This window comes from Camellia sinensis, chromosome 14 (genome assembly GCF_055761805.1).
Source record: "Camellia sinensis isolate YWXY chromosome 14, ASM5576180v1, whole genome shotgun sequence".
In the NCBI taxonomy this organism is placed as follows: Eukaryota; Viridiplantae; Streptophyta; class Magnoliopsida; order Ericales; family Theaceae; genus Camellia; species Camellia sinensis.
This window is the reverse complement of record NC_138974.1, coordinates 139,905,813-139,920,623: the sequence shown is the minus strand read 5'-3', so window position 1 is coordinate 139,920,623 and position 14,811 is coordinate 139,905,813. Positions and strand designations below refer to the sequence as shown.

General features: G+C 33.2%; 1 protein-coding gene across 4 annotated transcripts; it reads right to left on the bottom strand.

Annotated features, from left to right (window-relative positions):
• Window positions 1–4,186: 4,186 nt before the first annotated feature.
• On the bottom strand, window positions 4,187–13,811 carry LOC145806730 (uncharacterized). Of its 4 annotated transcripts, none has more exons than XM_082904460.1 (6): window positions 13,459–13,811; window positions 8,444–8,533; window positions 8,093–8,287; window positions 7,215–7,280; window positions 6,172–6,239; window positions 4,187–4,444 (listed from the first exon to the last, which is right to left on the bottom strand). In XM_082904460.1, the coding sequence occupies exons 1-3, from the start codon at window positions 13,612–13,614 to the stop codon at window positions 8,228–8,230; spliced, it is 306 nt and encodes a 101-aa protein (XP_082760586.1). In that variant the 5' UTR covers window positions 13,615–13,811; the 3' UTR covers window positions 4,187–4,444; window positions 6,172–6,239; window positions 7,215–7,280; window positions 8,093–8,227. The 4 variants fall into 4 exon arrangements, with proteins under 4 accessions (XP_082760586.1, XP_082760584.1, XP_082760587.1 ...); XM_082904458.1 differs by having other exon boundaries at window positions 13,157–13,774; XM_082904461.1 differs by lacking the exons at window positions 6,172–6,239; window positions 7,215–7,280.
• Between the last annotated feature and the right edge of the window lie 1,000 nt (window positions 13,812–14,811).

Genomic DNA, 14,811 nt, shown 5'->3' with positions numbered 1-14,811 from the left:
TTGCAGTATCCATGACCAAGTTGACCCGTAAGAATGTGAAGTTCTTATGGACAGATAATTGTGAGAAAGCTTTCCAGGAATTAAAGCAGCGAATAACTACAGCTCCGGTGTTAACTATACCAATACAAGGAGAAAAGTTAGTAGTGTTTACTGATGCGAATGGAACTGGGTTGGGATGTGTGTTAATGCAGCATCAGAAGGTTGTATCTTATGCTTCTCGACAATTAAAACCTCATGAGTGACGATACCCTACTCATGACTTAAAGTTGGCAGCAGTTGTTTTTGCGTTGAAAGTGTGGCGACACTACTTGTTTGGGGAGCACTTTGAGTTGTACACAGTTCACAAGAGCCTCAAATATCTTTTTTCTCAAAAAAAATTAAATATGAGGCAACAAAGGTGGGTTGAATTCGTCAGTAGTTATGATTTCGAGATCCTTTACCACCCGGGAAAAGGAAATGTGGTTGCAGATGTACTTAGTCGACAACATAGTGTAGCGATCCCAATTTCGACCCTTCTTTCATGTTTTGCCACTTTAACTGAGTAGGTCGGGGATCGAGGTTGCACAATGCATTCGAAGTTACTTGAGTCGCATATGCGAAAAACATGGGAGGGTTTGTTTGGCTACTGCAATAAATGCAGATGCGAGAGTGCAAGTGCGGGAGAAGCGCCGCACGTGCGGTGGTAGGTGAGTCCGAAATTTTAATTTTTTCTTCTCTTTAGGCTGAGTGTATCTCACTCTTGTTAGGTCTCTCTCTCTCTAAAAACCCTTTCCTCTCCCTTCTCTCTATATTTCCCTACGCCAAATTGAATCAAAACCTTTATTTCTCAAGATCCATTAGAGTTCTGCCATAGTTTTTTCATCAAAGTTGGTTAACTTCTCGAGGGCTTCATTGTGTGCGATGAAGATCTGAGTTTCGACACCGTTGATTTTGGGGATTTCATCTCATTTCTTCTTCAAAACTTGAGGTAAGGATTTTTTTAGAGTTATATATATGTTTTTGCAAGATCTATATGATTTTCGAAATCATCTTTCAATAGCTTTGAAAATTTATTGTTGATTCAAGAAGTTGAGCGATTTTGAAAATGGGTTTGCCTCTTTTTCTTTTAAAATGATCTTATGGGTTTTGATCTTCGTTGATTGAAGAAAAAATGATTTTAGAAAATTTTCTTTCAAAAGATTTGAGTTGTATAGTTTTGATGAGAAAACATAGAATTTGGGGATTTTTTTTAAGAGACTGAAAATCCATGAATAATATTGTTATATTTATTTTGTGTGTCAAAATAAATGGATATTTGAAAATTTTCTTATTTATATTTATATAAATGATGAATTTCAGGAATATGAGTATTATTGTTCATTTTAGAAATTATTATTCAAAACATTGAAATAATCTTGAAATAACTAATTGTTGAGGATACTTGAGAAAAAGGAATTGTGTTATTCCTTGGATGATGAATTGGAATAAAAGTATTTATATTTATCTTGTGTTATTGGCATATCAATTCATTTGATTACATTAAACTTTGAAAGTTGATTTGAAAACTTGCATTGAGAAAAGAATGTTGAGAAACAAGTTTTCATGGAATGGTTTTGGGGTAAATACGTTAGTAAGTCTTGATAGGTGGTGTAGATGATATTGAATAAGTTGGCCTGAGAGTCTGGGGGTGAAAGGCCGAAAACCTGCGCGGATAGGTGTCAAGCCTTCCGGTTAATACCAGTAAAAATGACAAATTGGTAGCACTTGTATAGTTTACTTGCGACCTAGAGATTACCAGAGTCATATTTATCGCTCTTGAAATGAATTGTTAAGTTTTGAAGAATTAAAATTGCATGACATCATTGAGCATGAGGGTTTTCAAAGATGAAGATGTGATTTTCTTTTAAAAGAGCATAGCATGGCATGTGCATTTCATCTCTTGAGACTTGTACAAAATGTATATATTTTGTTAAGGATTTCCTACTGGGCTTTATGCTCATCCTACGAGATTTTGTGTAGGAAAAGATGTGGTGATGCCGCCTAACTAAAGGCGAGGAAATGTGTGTTGAGAGTACGAGACTCTCATTTTGTTGTGACTCTGTGTGTAAGCCAAGGATTGTATGTGTGTGGGTTTGAATAACCGTTTTGTGTAACCAAACTCAAGCCTTGGAAACTTGTAAACCCTTGGGGTATTTATTTATTTATTTACTTGTTGGATTAATGTATTGTTACATGAAGAACTATTGTATCATGTAATATAAGTTTGGAGATTTATATTTGGTTTTCCTTGAAAAAGCCATGATTGTTGTATTATTATTTGGGCTAGAAATTTGGGACATTACACATGGGACTATAGCTTCTTTGATGATTCAAGAATGGAAGTCCTGTGAGTTAATTTCGATTCATGATGTTCAACCAATAGAGAGTGCTGAGAAGGCATACATTGGTAGGTTGATCGTGCAACCGACGTTACTAGGTAAAGTTCGTCAGATGCAGAATTTAGATGGGTTTCTCGTCAGCAAGCTCGATGACCTCGTAGTGGATTTGATCGATGATTGTCCTACTGATTGGTCTATGGACTCAAATGGGGGGATTGCGATTCAAAGGCAGGTTGTGTGTACCAAACATTGTTGAATTGAGAAAAGAGATTATGGATGATGCCTATAGGTCCCGACATACCATTCACTCTGGTGGGACTAAGATATATCATGACCTGAAGTGAACGTTTTGGTGGGAATGTATGAAGAAAGACTTAGCAGAGTATGTTTCTCGATGTTATGTGTGCCAACAAGTTAAGGCAGAACACCAACGATCGTTTGGACTTATGCAGCCTCTCGAGATCCCTACTTAGAAATGAGAATACATCTCTATGGATTTCGTGGATGGATTGCCGCGGTCTAAGCGAGGCAATGAATCTATTTGGGTGATCGTGGATCGACCCACCAAGTCTGCTCATTTTATTCCAATCAGTGTTCACTGAACTACGAATAAACTGGTTAGGTTGTATATTTGGGAAGTGGTGCGACTTCATGGCGCACCAATTTCTATAGTTTTCGGATCGTGGTCTGTTGTTTGTGACAGAGTTTTGGGAGAGTTTTTAGCATGCTTTTGGTGCTAGGTTAGACTTGAGCACGACTTATCATCCTCAAACAGATGAGCAAACTGAGCGGGTAAATTAGATCTTGGAGGATATGTTGAGAGCTTGTGTCCTCGATCTTGGTGGTAGTTGGGAAGAACGCTTGTCATTGGTGGAGTTTGCTTATAATAATAGCTATCACTCCAGTATCGTGATGGCACCTTTTGAGGTTTTGTATGAAAGGCCATGTCGATCACTTGCTTGTTGGATGGAGGTAGGAGATGCGCTGTTGTTAGGACTAGAGTTGGTGAGAGAGACCACGGAGAAGGTGAACATTATTCGAGAATGTATTAAGACTGCACAAAGCCGTCAGAAGAGTCATGCTGATAGAAAACGTAAAGGGATTGAGTTGAATGGTAGAGATTTCGTGTTTTTGAAAGTCTCGCCGATAAAGGATATCATGCGATTCGAAAAGAAAGGAAAGTTGGCAACTAGATTTGTGGGACCATACGAGATCACTGAGAGGATTGGTAATGTGGCTTACAAATTAGTTCTACCACCTGCTTTAGCTATGATTCACAATGTGTTCCATGCATCTTTATTGCGGAAGTGTGTGCAAGACCCTTCCCAGGTAGTATCACCAGACACTATAACAAAAAAAGATTTTTACAACGTGCAACGCATGTCGTAAAAACCCTTCTACAACGTGCAAACGCACGTCATATTATGACCAGTCATGGAAAATCATTCACTTTCAACAACATGCTTTGTACGCCATTAAAAACTATTTAACGACAAATTTTGTACGTCATTACGTATTCTACAACATACTACAGTACGCTGTTAAAAACTATTTAACGACAGATTTTGTGTATTGTTATTACTTTTTCTATGACTACTTTTGCACGCCGTTAATTGGTGAGACAAACAACGCCGCTGCTTGCCGTAGATAAGTAAAACATACCACGACGTACATGGAATGCTATGGAATATTTCATATAATGACCTAATTTGCTTGCCGTAGAATGTGCATTTTTTTTTTAATTCAACAAATTCTATATTTGACCTGTTTTGTAAAATGTAATATTACAAACAGGCTTCACAAAATATTAATCAACCACCAAAATATTATTTCAACCATTAAAAATAAACTATATCTATAAATTATAAATATTCAAAAATTGTCAATATATACATTCCAAACATCCAAAAGGACTATCCTTAAGTTATAAATTATCAAAAAAAGTTATAAATCATCCAAAACTGTACATATATAAGTTTGTAAACATTACCCAAAACTATTCAAAAATTATAGAAATCTATTCATCAAAGTCCTCAAAAACTAACGGCTTCTTCTATAAAAGGCTTGTGAAGCTCTTGAACCTTATTCTGCAATATATAACATTTATGATAAGGAACCCAAGTCAAAAAATGTAACAACAAAAGTAATACAAAAACATTGGTTCATACAGAATAATCAACTCATTCTTCACAAAATGATTAAGAAGTTGACATCTAATTTAAAATATTCCATTTCATTTCGAATGAACTATTTTTCTTTCAATTTCTATCCAAATTTCTTAATCATTGTTATCAATTGAACTAGATAGATCTAATATAAAAAAAATTACAGTCAAAACTAATTGAATTGAAATTACAGACCCAATTATCAGAGAGCAAGACCATAGATAAAAAATAAATTAATATCATTATGAGCCTTTATTAATTATCAGCTAGCCACAAAACAACCTAAGACTACCTAATTTTAACTAATAAAAATTAGAGTTCGATGAAATGGTTTGATGAAATGGTTTACTAATTCATCATTGGTATTAGGGTTCTTCTGTCATCTATTGTATATATCATTCATGCCCTAAACAAATTCAATGACGTAACTAAGAATTTCATTCAACTAGTTATCATCAATGTCATTGTATTAGATTTTTTATTTCTACAACAAAATCAACTTTCATATGATGTATTGTAATTTTATATATTCCCTATAAACAAAAGTAATTCAAACACGTCAAACTCGTCAATATATAAACAAAAGTAATTTTATATATTCCCTATAAACAAAAGTAATTAGTTCAAACTCCTTTTCTTGGTTTTCTTATTTTGAATGATTTTCAGCTCTGTTTCCAATCCATAGTACAACATGAGCAACACCGCAGGACCAATAATAAAAGTCACTTTTCATTTGGCTTGTGACAGAGATTAAGCAAATCCCAATCTCCTTGTTAATTTCTCTGATCCGATTTTGTGCACGTAAAAGAACTGTATAATTAATAATGAAAAAGGTGGTGTGTGTGATTTTTAAGCTCAACATCTACTTATCTTTTTCCATTTCAATCTCTCTTTTTTTACCCTCTTTGTGAAGTTATTGTCTTTCCATAGTTTTTATTCATCAAGAAATCAACGGATGTGATTAACTCTTTTTTTGGTAATTTTTACTAATTATGATAAAATTGTTATTACTTGAATTCTAACAAAATACAAACTTGAATGCTAAATAAAAATAGGTTCTAAGGTTAGGATAAGGTATGCCAAATCTGAATGTCAACCATATTTATGTAACTACCAGCAGGTTTAGGAGGTCAGATCAGCAAGACAATTGAAGGACACAAGGGCTACATGGCTGCAGCCAGATCCACAACATGGGTAGTTGGCTAAAGCATTACAAGTCAAGGTAGAGCTGCAGCCAGCTGCAGCAGCTGCAACCACAGCTCAGTCCAACTGAGCAATTGCATTAGACTGCAAATACATTCAAGTTCTTCTCTGATTTTCTTTAATTTTAACATGAGGAGCAAGTGTAAAGCAACAACCAGCAATCTTTCAATTGAATTGAATGAAATCATAAGCTTTAATAACATATTAAGGTAATTCAAATAATGATTAGCAAATACACTAAGATGGTATTTTTAGAGTTTCAAATAATCTAGATTCTAGAATTGTAATAAAATACCATTAAATTTTGGAAATATCAAGTACGTAACAAACAATTGAATATCAATTTTGGTGTTTGATAGGCAACCTAGTAACATACTAGATGACAACTAGATAATTATTCTGTAAAAAAGTTCAACAAACTTTAGGCAAATAAAAAAAAAGTATACCTTGTAAACTTGAAATTGCTTGATTCCTTCCTTCTCCTAGATCGAAATAATTATTTTAGATCTTTCACCTATGAAGCACGGATACTTCAAAAAGGGTGACGTATCCGTATCGGATACTTATTGGATACCGATACTCCTCGGATACTCGCGGATACGTATCGGATACTTCTTAAAAGTATTAGATACTTCTTAATTAATTTTTTATTAATTCTAAAGTATCGGATACTTAATTTTGAAGTATCGGATACTCGAAGTTACATATTACTTATAATATTTTGTTTAGTTCTTTGATAAGAGGAATATTTTGAGAGTTAAAGTAATGGAATTTGTCAAATTAATGTATCCTTGTTGTCTCTCTCACTTCTCTCTCGCTTTCTCGCTCTCTCACGTTTCTTCTTTTCTGCTCTCATTCTTTTTTTGATGTTGGCATGTAAGGATGATGTTTAATTTGCATTTACTTTTGCTTTTAGTTTTGGATGTTTTATGAATGTTTGAGCCCTTTTAGGTTAATAGGAATCCCTCTCTTTATTTATTAATTTACTTTAAGTTTTATTTTCATGTTTATTACATTATTAAAATTATAATTTTTTTTTTTTTACGAATGTATCCTCGCTGTACCCGTATCATACTTTTTCCAGTTTTGACATATCGCCATATCCACATCCCCATATCACCATATCCGTATCCATGCTTCCTAGGCTATCATTGATGACTTAAAAAAGTATATTTGCTGAAATTTTTATTTAAGAATGATTTTTTGGCTTTAGCTAAGGTCTTGTGATATTCACTGATGAAGGGGAACAAGTTGAAGCTATTGACCTTGAAGACTCTTAGTTTTATAGGAATCTTTCTTCTTTATCAAGTTGTCTTTCGCTTTAGGTTTTATTTTTATGCATACTGCATTACTAAAAATTGTTAAAATAATATTTTTTACGAACGTATCCCCGCCGAACCCGTATCCTAGTTTTTCAAATTTTGTCGTGTCGCCGTATCGGTATCGTATCCGTATCCCGTATCTGTATCCGTGCTTCCTAGTCTTTCACAAGGAGGCTTTGACAGTTGGTCAGCAGCACTCGAAATTATTTGATGTTTTGTCTTATAAAAGAAACCTAATAAGAAAAAAATCCAGGTTTCCGAATTTAGTGTTCTTGGCTGTTCAAAACAAAAAATAAAAAATTTGTGCTCTTAAGGGAAAGTTTTCCATTCCAAAACACAAGTTCCAAAATGTGGATTCCTAGAAGACTTCTATTTTATTTGTTTAGCTTCAAGACATCTATTATCTTTAGAACAACACCAAAACTATGCATGACAAACAAACAAACAAAAAAAAATCTCAGATATCAAGATGCCATTTTACTCGCCCAATATTTCAGCATCAAAACCAACATGTAACGATGATCTTATTATACACTCCCTAAGAAATTGATCTGCTCATAAGTCAAACTCTAGAATCCATGATAGTTAAGAACAAAAAAATCCATATAAGACAAAATAAACATTCTTTGTGGACACATGCTGAACTTACAATCAAAACATGTCAAAAACAGTGGAAAATGTTGAGACACATGACTTTTGTTTACCCAGGACCAATAAAATAGAATATCATTGGGCCATCTTTATAACAAGTCTAGACATAGAGGAAAAAACAGGGGAAAAATGATGATTTCCCAAAGGAGTAGAATATAATATACACAGAGCATGAATGATGCCAAGAAGGGAGTTCAATGAGGTAACTTGAAGCATAACATTTGTTGAAGTCTGAAGATATGGCTTTAACCAATGAAACCAAAAAGAAAAATAGTAAGTAAAACTTATAGGAAAATGCAGACCAGTTTAAGCATTCTTAAGGAGAACTGTGTCCATGTGCCTATGTGTGTCTCAAGGTGAACTTTCGGCAAGTGTGCAAAACTAGAAATCATACCTTCTGCAAGCTATCACCACTACCAAATGGAGAGTTCAAAGGAGAACTTCTTCGAGTGTATGTTCGGGGACTATTAGCTTCAGATGGAATACCATCACTCCTTGATTCTGTTCTCCACTTTCGTTGATGGCCACGTTAAATTAATGCTTTTAAACCAATAAACCATTGCTCAGCGTCATATTTATCTTTACAAATCTGTAATGAAAGTCAATTACCAAATTACAAATAGAGTAAAATATATATCTATTTGGAAACAACTCTAAAATAGCAACAGAGAATTGGGATTTTAGGAAGATCATTGCAGCAACTGAAAATTAAGAAGGAAATAAATATGTCAAATGAGATGCTTACCAAATCCAGTGACCTGTCGTTATATATAAGAGAGAAGGACTGGTACTCCTCAGACCGTGGATACCTTCGAAAGATCAGCTGAAAAAAATTCTGTTTAAAAAGAATTGGTATTTTATATCATTACATTTGGATTTACGCACCACCAACTACAGAAATTCTGTTTAAAAAGAAAAACAAACAAAAAATGAAAAAGTTACATTCACAATTTGATAAGCCTCACTTTCCCTCTTCCCAACTGTGTCTGCCAACCTCCATTGGTAGTACCAAGATGCTAAATGGGATGTGAGGGTCGCATAGCTGTTAGTTTGCCCCAAGTATGTATGACAAGTGTAAATGGAATGTGAACAAAATATTCATAGGAAAAAAGTATATAGACCACATTATTCATTGATGAGAAGTTACAAGTTGTTATATTTCTACTTTCTTTGCCGGACTCAATGTTAATGAGCTCTTCAAACAACTCATGTATTTTAATAGAAAGAAACCTATTCACAACAAGATCATAATCCTTAACTGCATTTTGCAAGTTACTCACAACCTTTCAAAGAACAAATTGGTGTATCGGTCATTCAAGCAAAAGCCATCTCTCCCAAAATGCATAGTTTGGTTTGCTAGGTGTTTGATGATCTAATAATAATATAATTTAGAAGCCCATAAAAGAAGACAAAAGAATTCCATTTGAAGACTGAGGGAAGAAATTTACTATGAGGAAAGAGAGTAGAACAAGATGAACATAGCTCTACTTTTTAGCTCATCCCATTATTAAAGTAAAATAATAACATTAAAAAAGAGAAAAGATGCAATCTAATTTATATGAGAAAAGAAAGTTTTCAATATGTAGATATCCATTTTAAGATCTTCAATCATTTTATCAATGCTCCAGCAGTTCATCAATCATTTTCTCAATGTTGTAGCAACTTGTCAATCTGTTAATTCAATTTGAGTATTGCTATGCTTATCAACTGTTTTGACCATTTCCATTTAGATTTCGATGTGGCACACTCCATTATCTTTAGATATCAGTGATATGTCTATGGGACCTATTGTATTAACAACAGTGGAGTATGTCACATCAGATATAAAATGCAATTGGTAAAAGAAAATAGTCAACATAGCATTTTTTTTTTTTTTTTTTTGAATTTATGATGAGATGCATTTGTTTTCAGGAACACACCAATGTTTATGTTGATTTGTAACTTTTATATTATTATTAGAACTTGAAATATGTAAAGACATCTATTTCATCCCAATTCTATGATCAAAATTGCATAGAATTTACCAGTACTGTCATCAGAAGCCATAGAGCTAAAGTGATTTCAATATTTGTTATTCTAATTTTATTTCACTTAACCATATTAGCATTTACATTGATAATGTGGAAGTTTATGTGTGTATATACCTGTGTATATGTTGCTCTAATTCTATTTCACGTATACACTTGTAGTCGTGTATATACACTCAATACACTTATAACTGTGTGTATAACCCCAAGGGGTTGACACCCTCCAAGGTTTCAGGTTCGAAACTTCCTAGGTGCAAATAATTCGTTGGGGCAAGTCCATACGGGGCTTTGCCTTGGCTTTAATGGGGCCTCCTGGATTAGTTAGTGGGCCAGATACCATGTTATCAAACAAACAAACCAAAATAATATATATACACTTGTGCATATATGTGTATGTGTATATGTATCTACACATGTATATGAAAATATATCTATATGTATGTGATATATGTTCCATGAGGGATCAAAGAATAACCATGTAGAAATCAGAAGTAAAAAGAAAACCAAAAACAGTACCTGGAAAAAAAAAAAAAAAAAAACCACTAGCTTATTTCAGCAGATAATAAACAAGGGAAGTTGTCTAAAGCGTTAAGACCTAGATTAACAGATAATTAATAGAGTAAACAGAAAATTCAAAGGCTTCATAGAATTTCTGATTTATTATATAAAAGGAATACAATCCACCAGATGAAAAATTTAAATTAATGTTCCAAGGGAATCAGTGTTCTTGGTAAGATATCATGCAGGTTCCACTAAATTGGAGCAATTGAACACAAATTATGGATGACATGCAGGTTCCAAGGACATTAAGATGAAAAACAAAACTAACAAGTGTCTTCATGATTTTCTAAACATGGATAGGCAAATGACCGGATAGTAACTTTTATTACCATCCAATGGCTTAAAATCCTGATAGATTCACTATTGTAAAAATTAAATTTAACAAAAATAATAAATTCAACAAGTTTATGGGACTAGTAAATTTGTTTCAATAGTAGTATATTAAAAATAGGATTGAAACCAAATTTTAAAAAGGAAAATACTTAACCCTCAATATTGAGATAAAAGCTTCCCACCCTCAATTCTACAACAAAAAATAAACATCCCAAACATTCAAAAAGGCTCTGGGCTTAGAAAATTACAAATGATTTACTCCAGCTGCCAAAATATAATACAATACGGGCCAGGTATGGGCCCATTACTATATCATCAACACACTGGTCCAATGACTCTTCAACAGTAAAATGAACCTTTTTTTTTTTTTTTTCTTCTTAAACAAACTATAGAAATAAATAATCAAAGAGATAAGGGAAACAGAAATAAGTTCAACTAGTGATAATAATGCAGACCCCACCCATGTCAAGCCAAAAGCACCCATGTGCTTGAGGTTTGAAAAGAACTACTCATATGTCACTTAAGACTAAGTGTTTCAGACCTTCAAAGTAATTAATAATTAACACATGTAAGAACATATAATAATGAAGCAAATAGCTTCACAATTTGACATAAAGCAATTCAGTTTAGAATAGCACTTACTACATTTCTGCAATTTATTACAACACTTCACTACATTTCAAAAAATGGGGAAGACAATGTAAATTTTGTAATTAATTAAGCTACCTAGTACTGATAGTATACATTATAAATGTCAGTCCACAAGCATACAACCGGTCAGTTGTTTAGATTGATCTGAAAATAAGTGAGAGATTATGTGTTTCGGTCTGCCAATAGCAAGCTGCCAATAACTAAAAGCTGAAAGCTTTAACTTTGGTAGTCATGGCTTCAAAGCACATTATTTTTCATCTCTGAACCACTGCTCCAATTATGAAGTGGGACCCTACTAATCATTTATAATTTTGCACTTTAAAAAGACAACACACCAAATGCATTTGATCATGCTTATGTGAAAGTAATGAGAAACCTTTTTCCACTAGGAAATGATTTAATCACCAAGATTCCTGCAAAAAGGCTGTAATACACATGCATATATGATCTTCTTAATATATATATACACACACTTCAATAAAACGATTTTCTAATAATTAGTCATTTTATAAACTAGGGTCATGCAAAAAGCCAAAGAAAAATCTTGAAATTGATATAACAATACAATACTATCTTTAATTATCAAAAAATAAATAAAACTTGAAATAGATCAATATATACAGAGGAGCAAACAAGAACTAGAATCTTACAACCTTTCAATTCTTTAACACCCAAATTTAAAGCCATTTCTTCAAGGACAGAAACAATTTTCACATGAGTTCCATTCCAAATGCTAACCCATAGATAATCTCTCCCAAAGCACACAAAAAACCCCTCTTAAATAATCAAGATATATCACAAAGGGAAATAATTTTCATTTAGATTAAAGAAAAGTAACACCATGATGCAGGAGACACAAATATATATTTTTAAAACATAAAAAAACATGAAAAACATAAAAAAGAAGTTCGAATAAATCAACAACAATTCTGAGACACTAACACTAAAAAGTAAAAATGAAAACACAAACAACCACATAATTATTAGGTTCTCGAATGCTATTCTAAAAGAACCAATCCACCTGGGACAGAAAGAGTAAAATGGAAATGGTTGTCTAAGCAACATAAACAGAGGGCATCAACTTAATCAAGAGTAGTTATCTTAGGAACAAAAGTTCCTGCCTCCAAACAATCCAAAAGAAAGTAGAGCATATTATAGTTTCTTTTCTTACCCAACTTTTTCTCAGCAGCAAAACAGTGTGTGAAAGCACTTTGCCTCAGGCTAAACAGAGATAAATAAAAACAAGAAAAAGGAAACAAGAAGTATAAATATATTAAAAACTCCAATTTCCAATTTCCACCCAAGTATTTGCAGAAGGGGGACCTAATTGATAAACATGGATTTCAAACACTAAACCCACAAAAGGATCCTACATCTTTCCGCACACTCCAAAACAATGGAAAAATAAGATTTGGTTTCATTTACCTGCATTTTTTAGCAACCAAACAAAGCAGGAAAGAAGGCCCCAAACTAAAGACCAACTTAAAAAACTATAGTCCTAACACCAAACTATTAAAACCAAATTAAAAACCCACTCTCCTTTCTCAAACCACAAAAAAAATTTCCCATGCAAATATAAAAATATATATGAACTTTAATTGTTTATCTTTTTACAATTTCCCACAACCAAACAGGCATAAAATCGACCTTTACAATACCATTTTCCACAATATAAAGAACGAAGAAAGCCCATTTTCACACAAAAAAAAAAAAAAAATCTCCAAAACATAGGTTCAAAAATGTTTATTTCGTCCTTTTCCCACATTTTCTCAGCAACCAAACAGCGCAAAGAAAACCATTTTTGGGGAAAAGTAACTGTGATCAAAGAATGATGCTTTTAACAATTTTTCTTTAAAAAAAAAAAAACAATTAAATGAGAAACCCACCTCTCTGTACCTTCAAATTCCAACCCAATTTCTCCAAACGAAGTTTCACCACCACCCACATCAACATTTTTGTTTTCTTGATTCTCTTCCTCTTTAACCCCACCCTCTTTGTTCTTCAAACAATCAGTCAATACGGACCCACCAGACCCAAAATTCAAAGAACCCACCCTCAATCTAGAACTCGAATTAGGGTTAGGGTTAAGGTTTTGCAAGCAAGTCTCTTCAGAAGCAAAGACAAGTGAGGGAAATGATAACAATAGTATATATCTATATATATATAAGATGTAGAAGCAAAGACAGACCAGGTTATCGGAGAATCGATCGGAGCGAAAATACGGAGGCGGATCCCGACGAACCTCGCCAAGCTCGTAATCGCTGTCGCAACCAGCTTCGCCGCCACCGCCGCTGTCCGACGGCCATACCACCAGCTCCACTGCCGCTGTCGTAATCGGCGTCATTTGATCCTTCTCCCTCGCCACCGAATACAGATTGAAACCCTTTGAATTGATGATTAGAATCGGTCAAAAGCCAAATAGTTGATGTATATATTGTTTTTTTTTTTTTTTTTTTTTTTTTTAGGGGTGTAAAAGCATCATAAAAAGTGTAAAATTTCTAAGGGCGGGTGTTTTGTGAGCTATGAAAAGTGTAATACTTTTTCAAGGTTGGCGTATGTGTGTCGTGTATAGTTGATGTATTAATGACATGTCATATGTATGTCATAGAAAGTTTTATTTTTTACGGTAAACATTACAAGTCGTAAAAAAATCATCGTTACTACTATTCACGGCCTACGCAATAGACACGCCGTGGTTAAAAAAATATTTATAACGTGTAAAAAAAACAAGTCGTAAAAGTAAGAAACTATGGCATGCATTTATTGTATTTCGTTGATGTAGTGCCGTAAAAAATCAATTTTGTTGTAGTGAGAAGTGTTGGAGATTAGTGATGATCTAACGTATGTGATGCGACCGGTTACTATTCTAGACCGAGATGTAAAGCAGTTGCGGCGCAAAAAAGTGAACTTGGGAAAAGTGCAATAGAGCGAGGATGAAAATGATATCATTTGGGAATTGAAAGAGAAAGTTCGACATCTGTACCTAGAACTTTTTACTTAGTATTCTCTCTTATCAAATCTCGGGACGAGATTCTTTTGAGGTGTGTATATTGTAGCGACCGTAATTTTTCATAAGTCATTATTTATTATTATTATGATTATTATTACTTTATTTATTTTTTACTTCATTAATTGTGTGATTACATGAGAATTTAATGAGGTATTTAATTGATTTAATGTGTTATTTAATTATAGGTAATTAATCTGAGCATTGATATATTTATATTGTTTATAAAAAAAATATAAAAAAAAAGTGTTTTATATATTGATAAAATATATATCGTATTTATTTATGTTTTAATTATATTGTATTTATATTATATAATATAATAACTATTAGGTTATATAATCTATATAATAAGGGAGAAGTGTTTTTAAAAATGTATAAAATGTATGTGAAATACATTTCATTTAAATGGTCTAGATCAATCCTATTCAATATCTACGGTTGAGATCTATTTTTTTCCCGCCTAAACACTCTCTACTCTTTCTCCCACATCTGCCAAACGTCTCTTAACTTCCTCTCTCCACATTCTCTCAC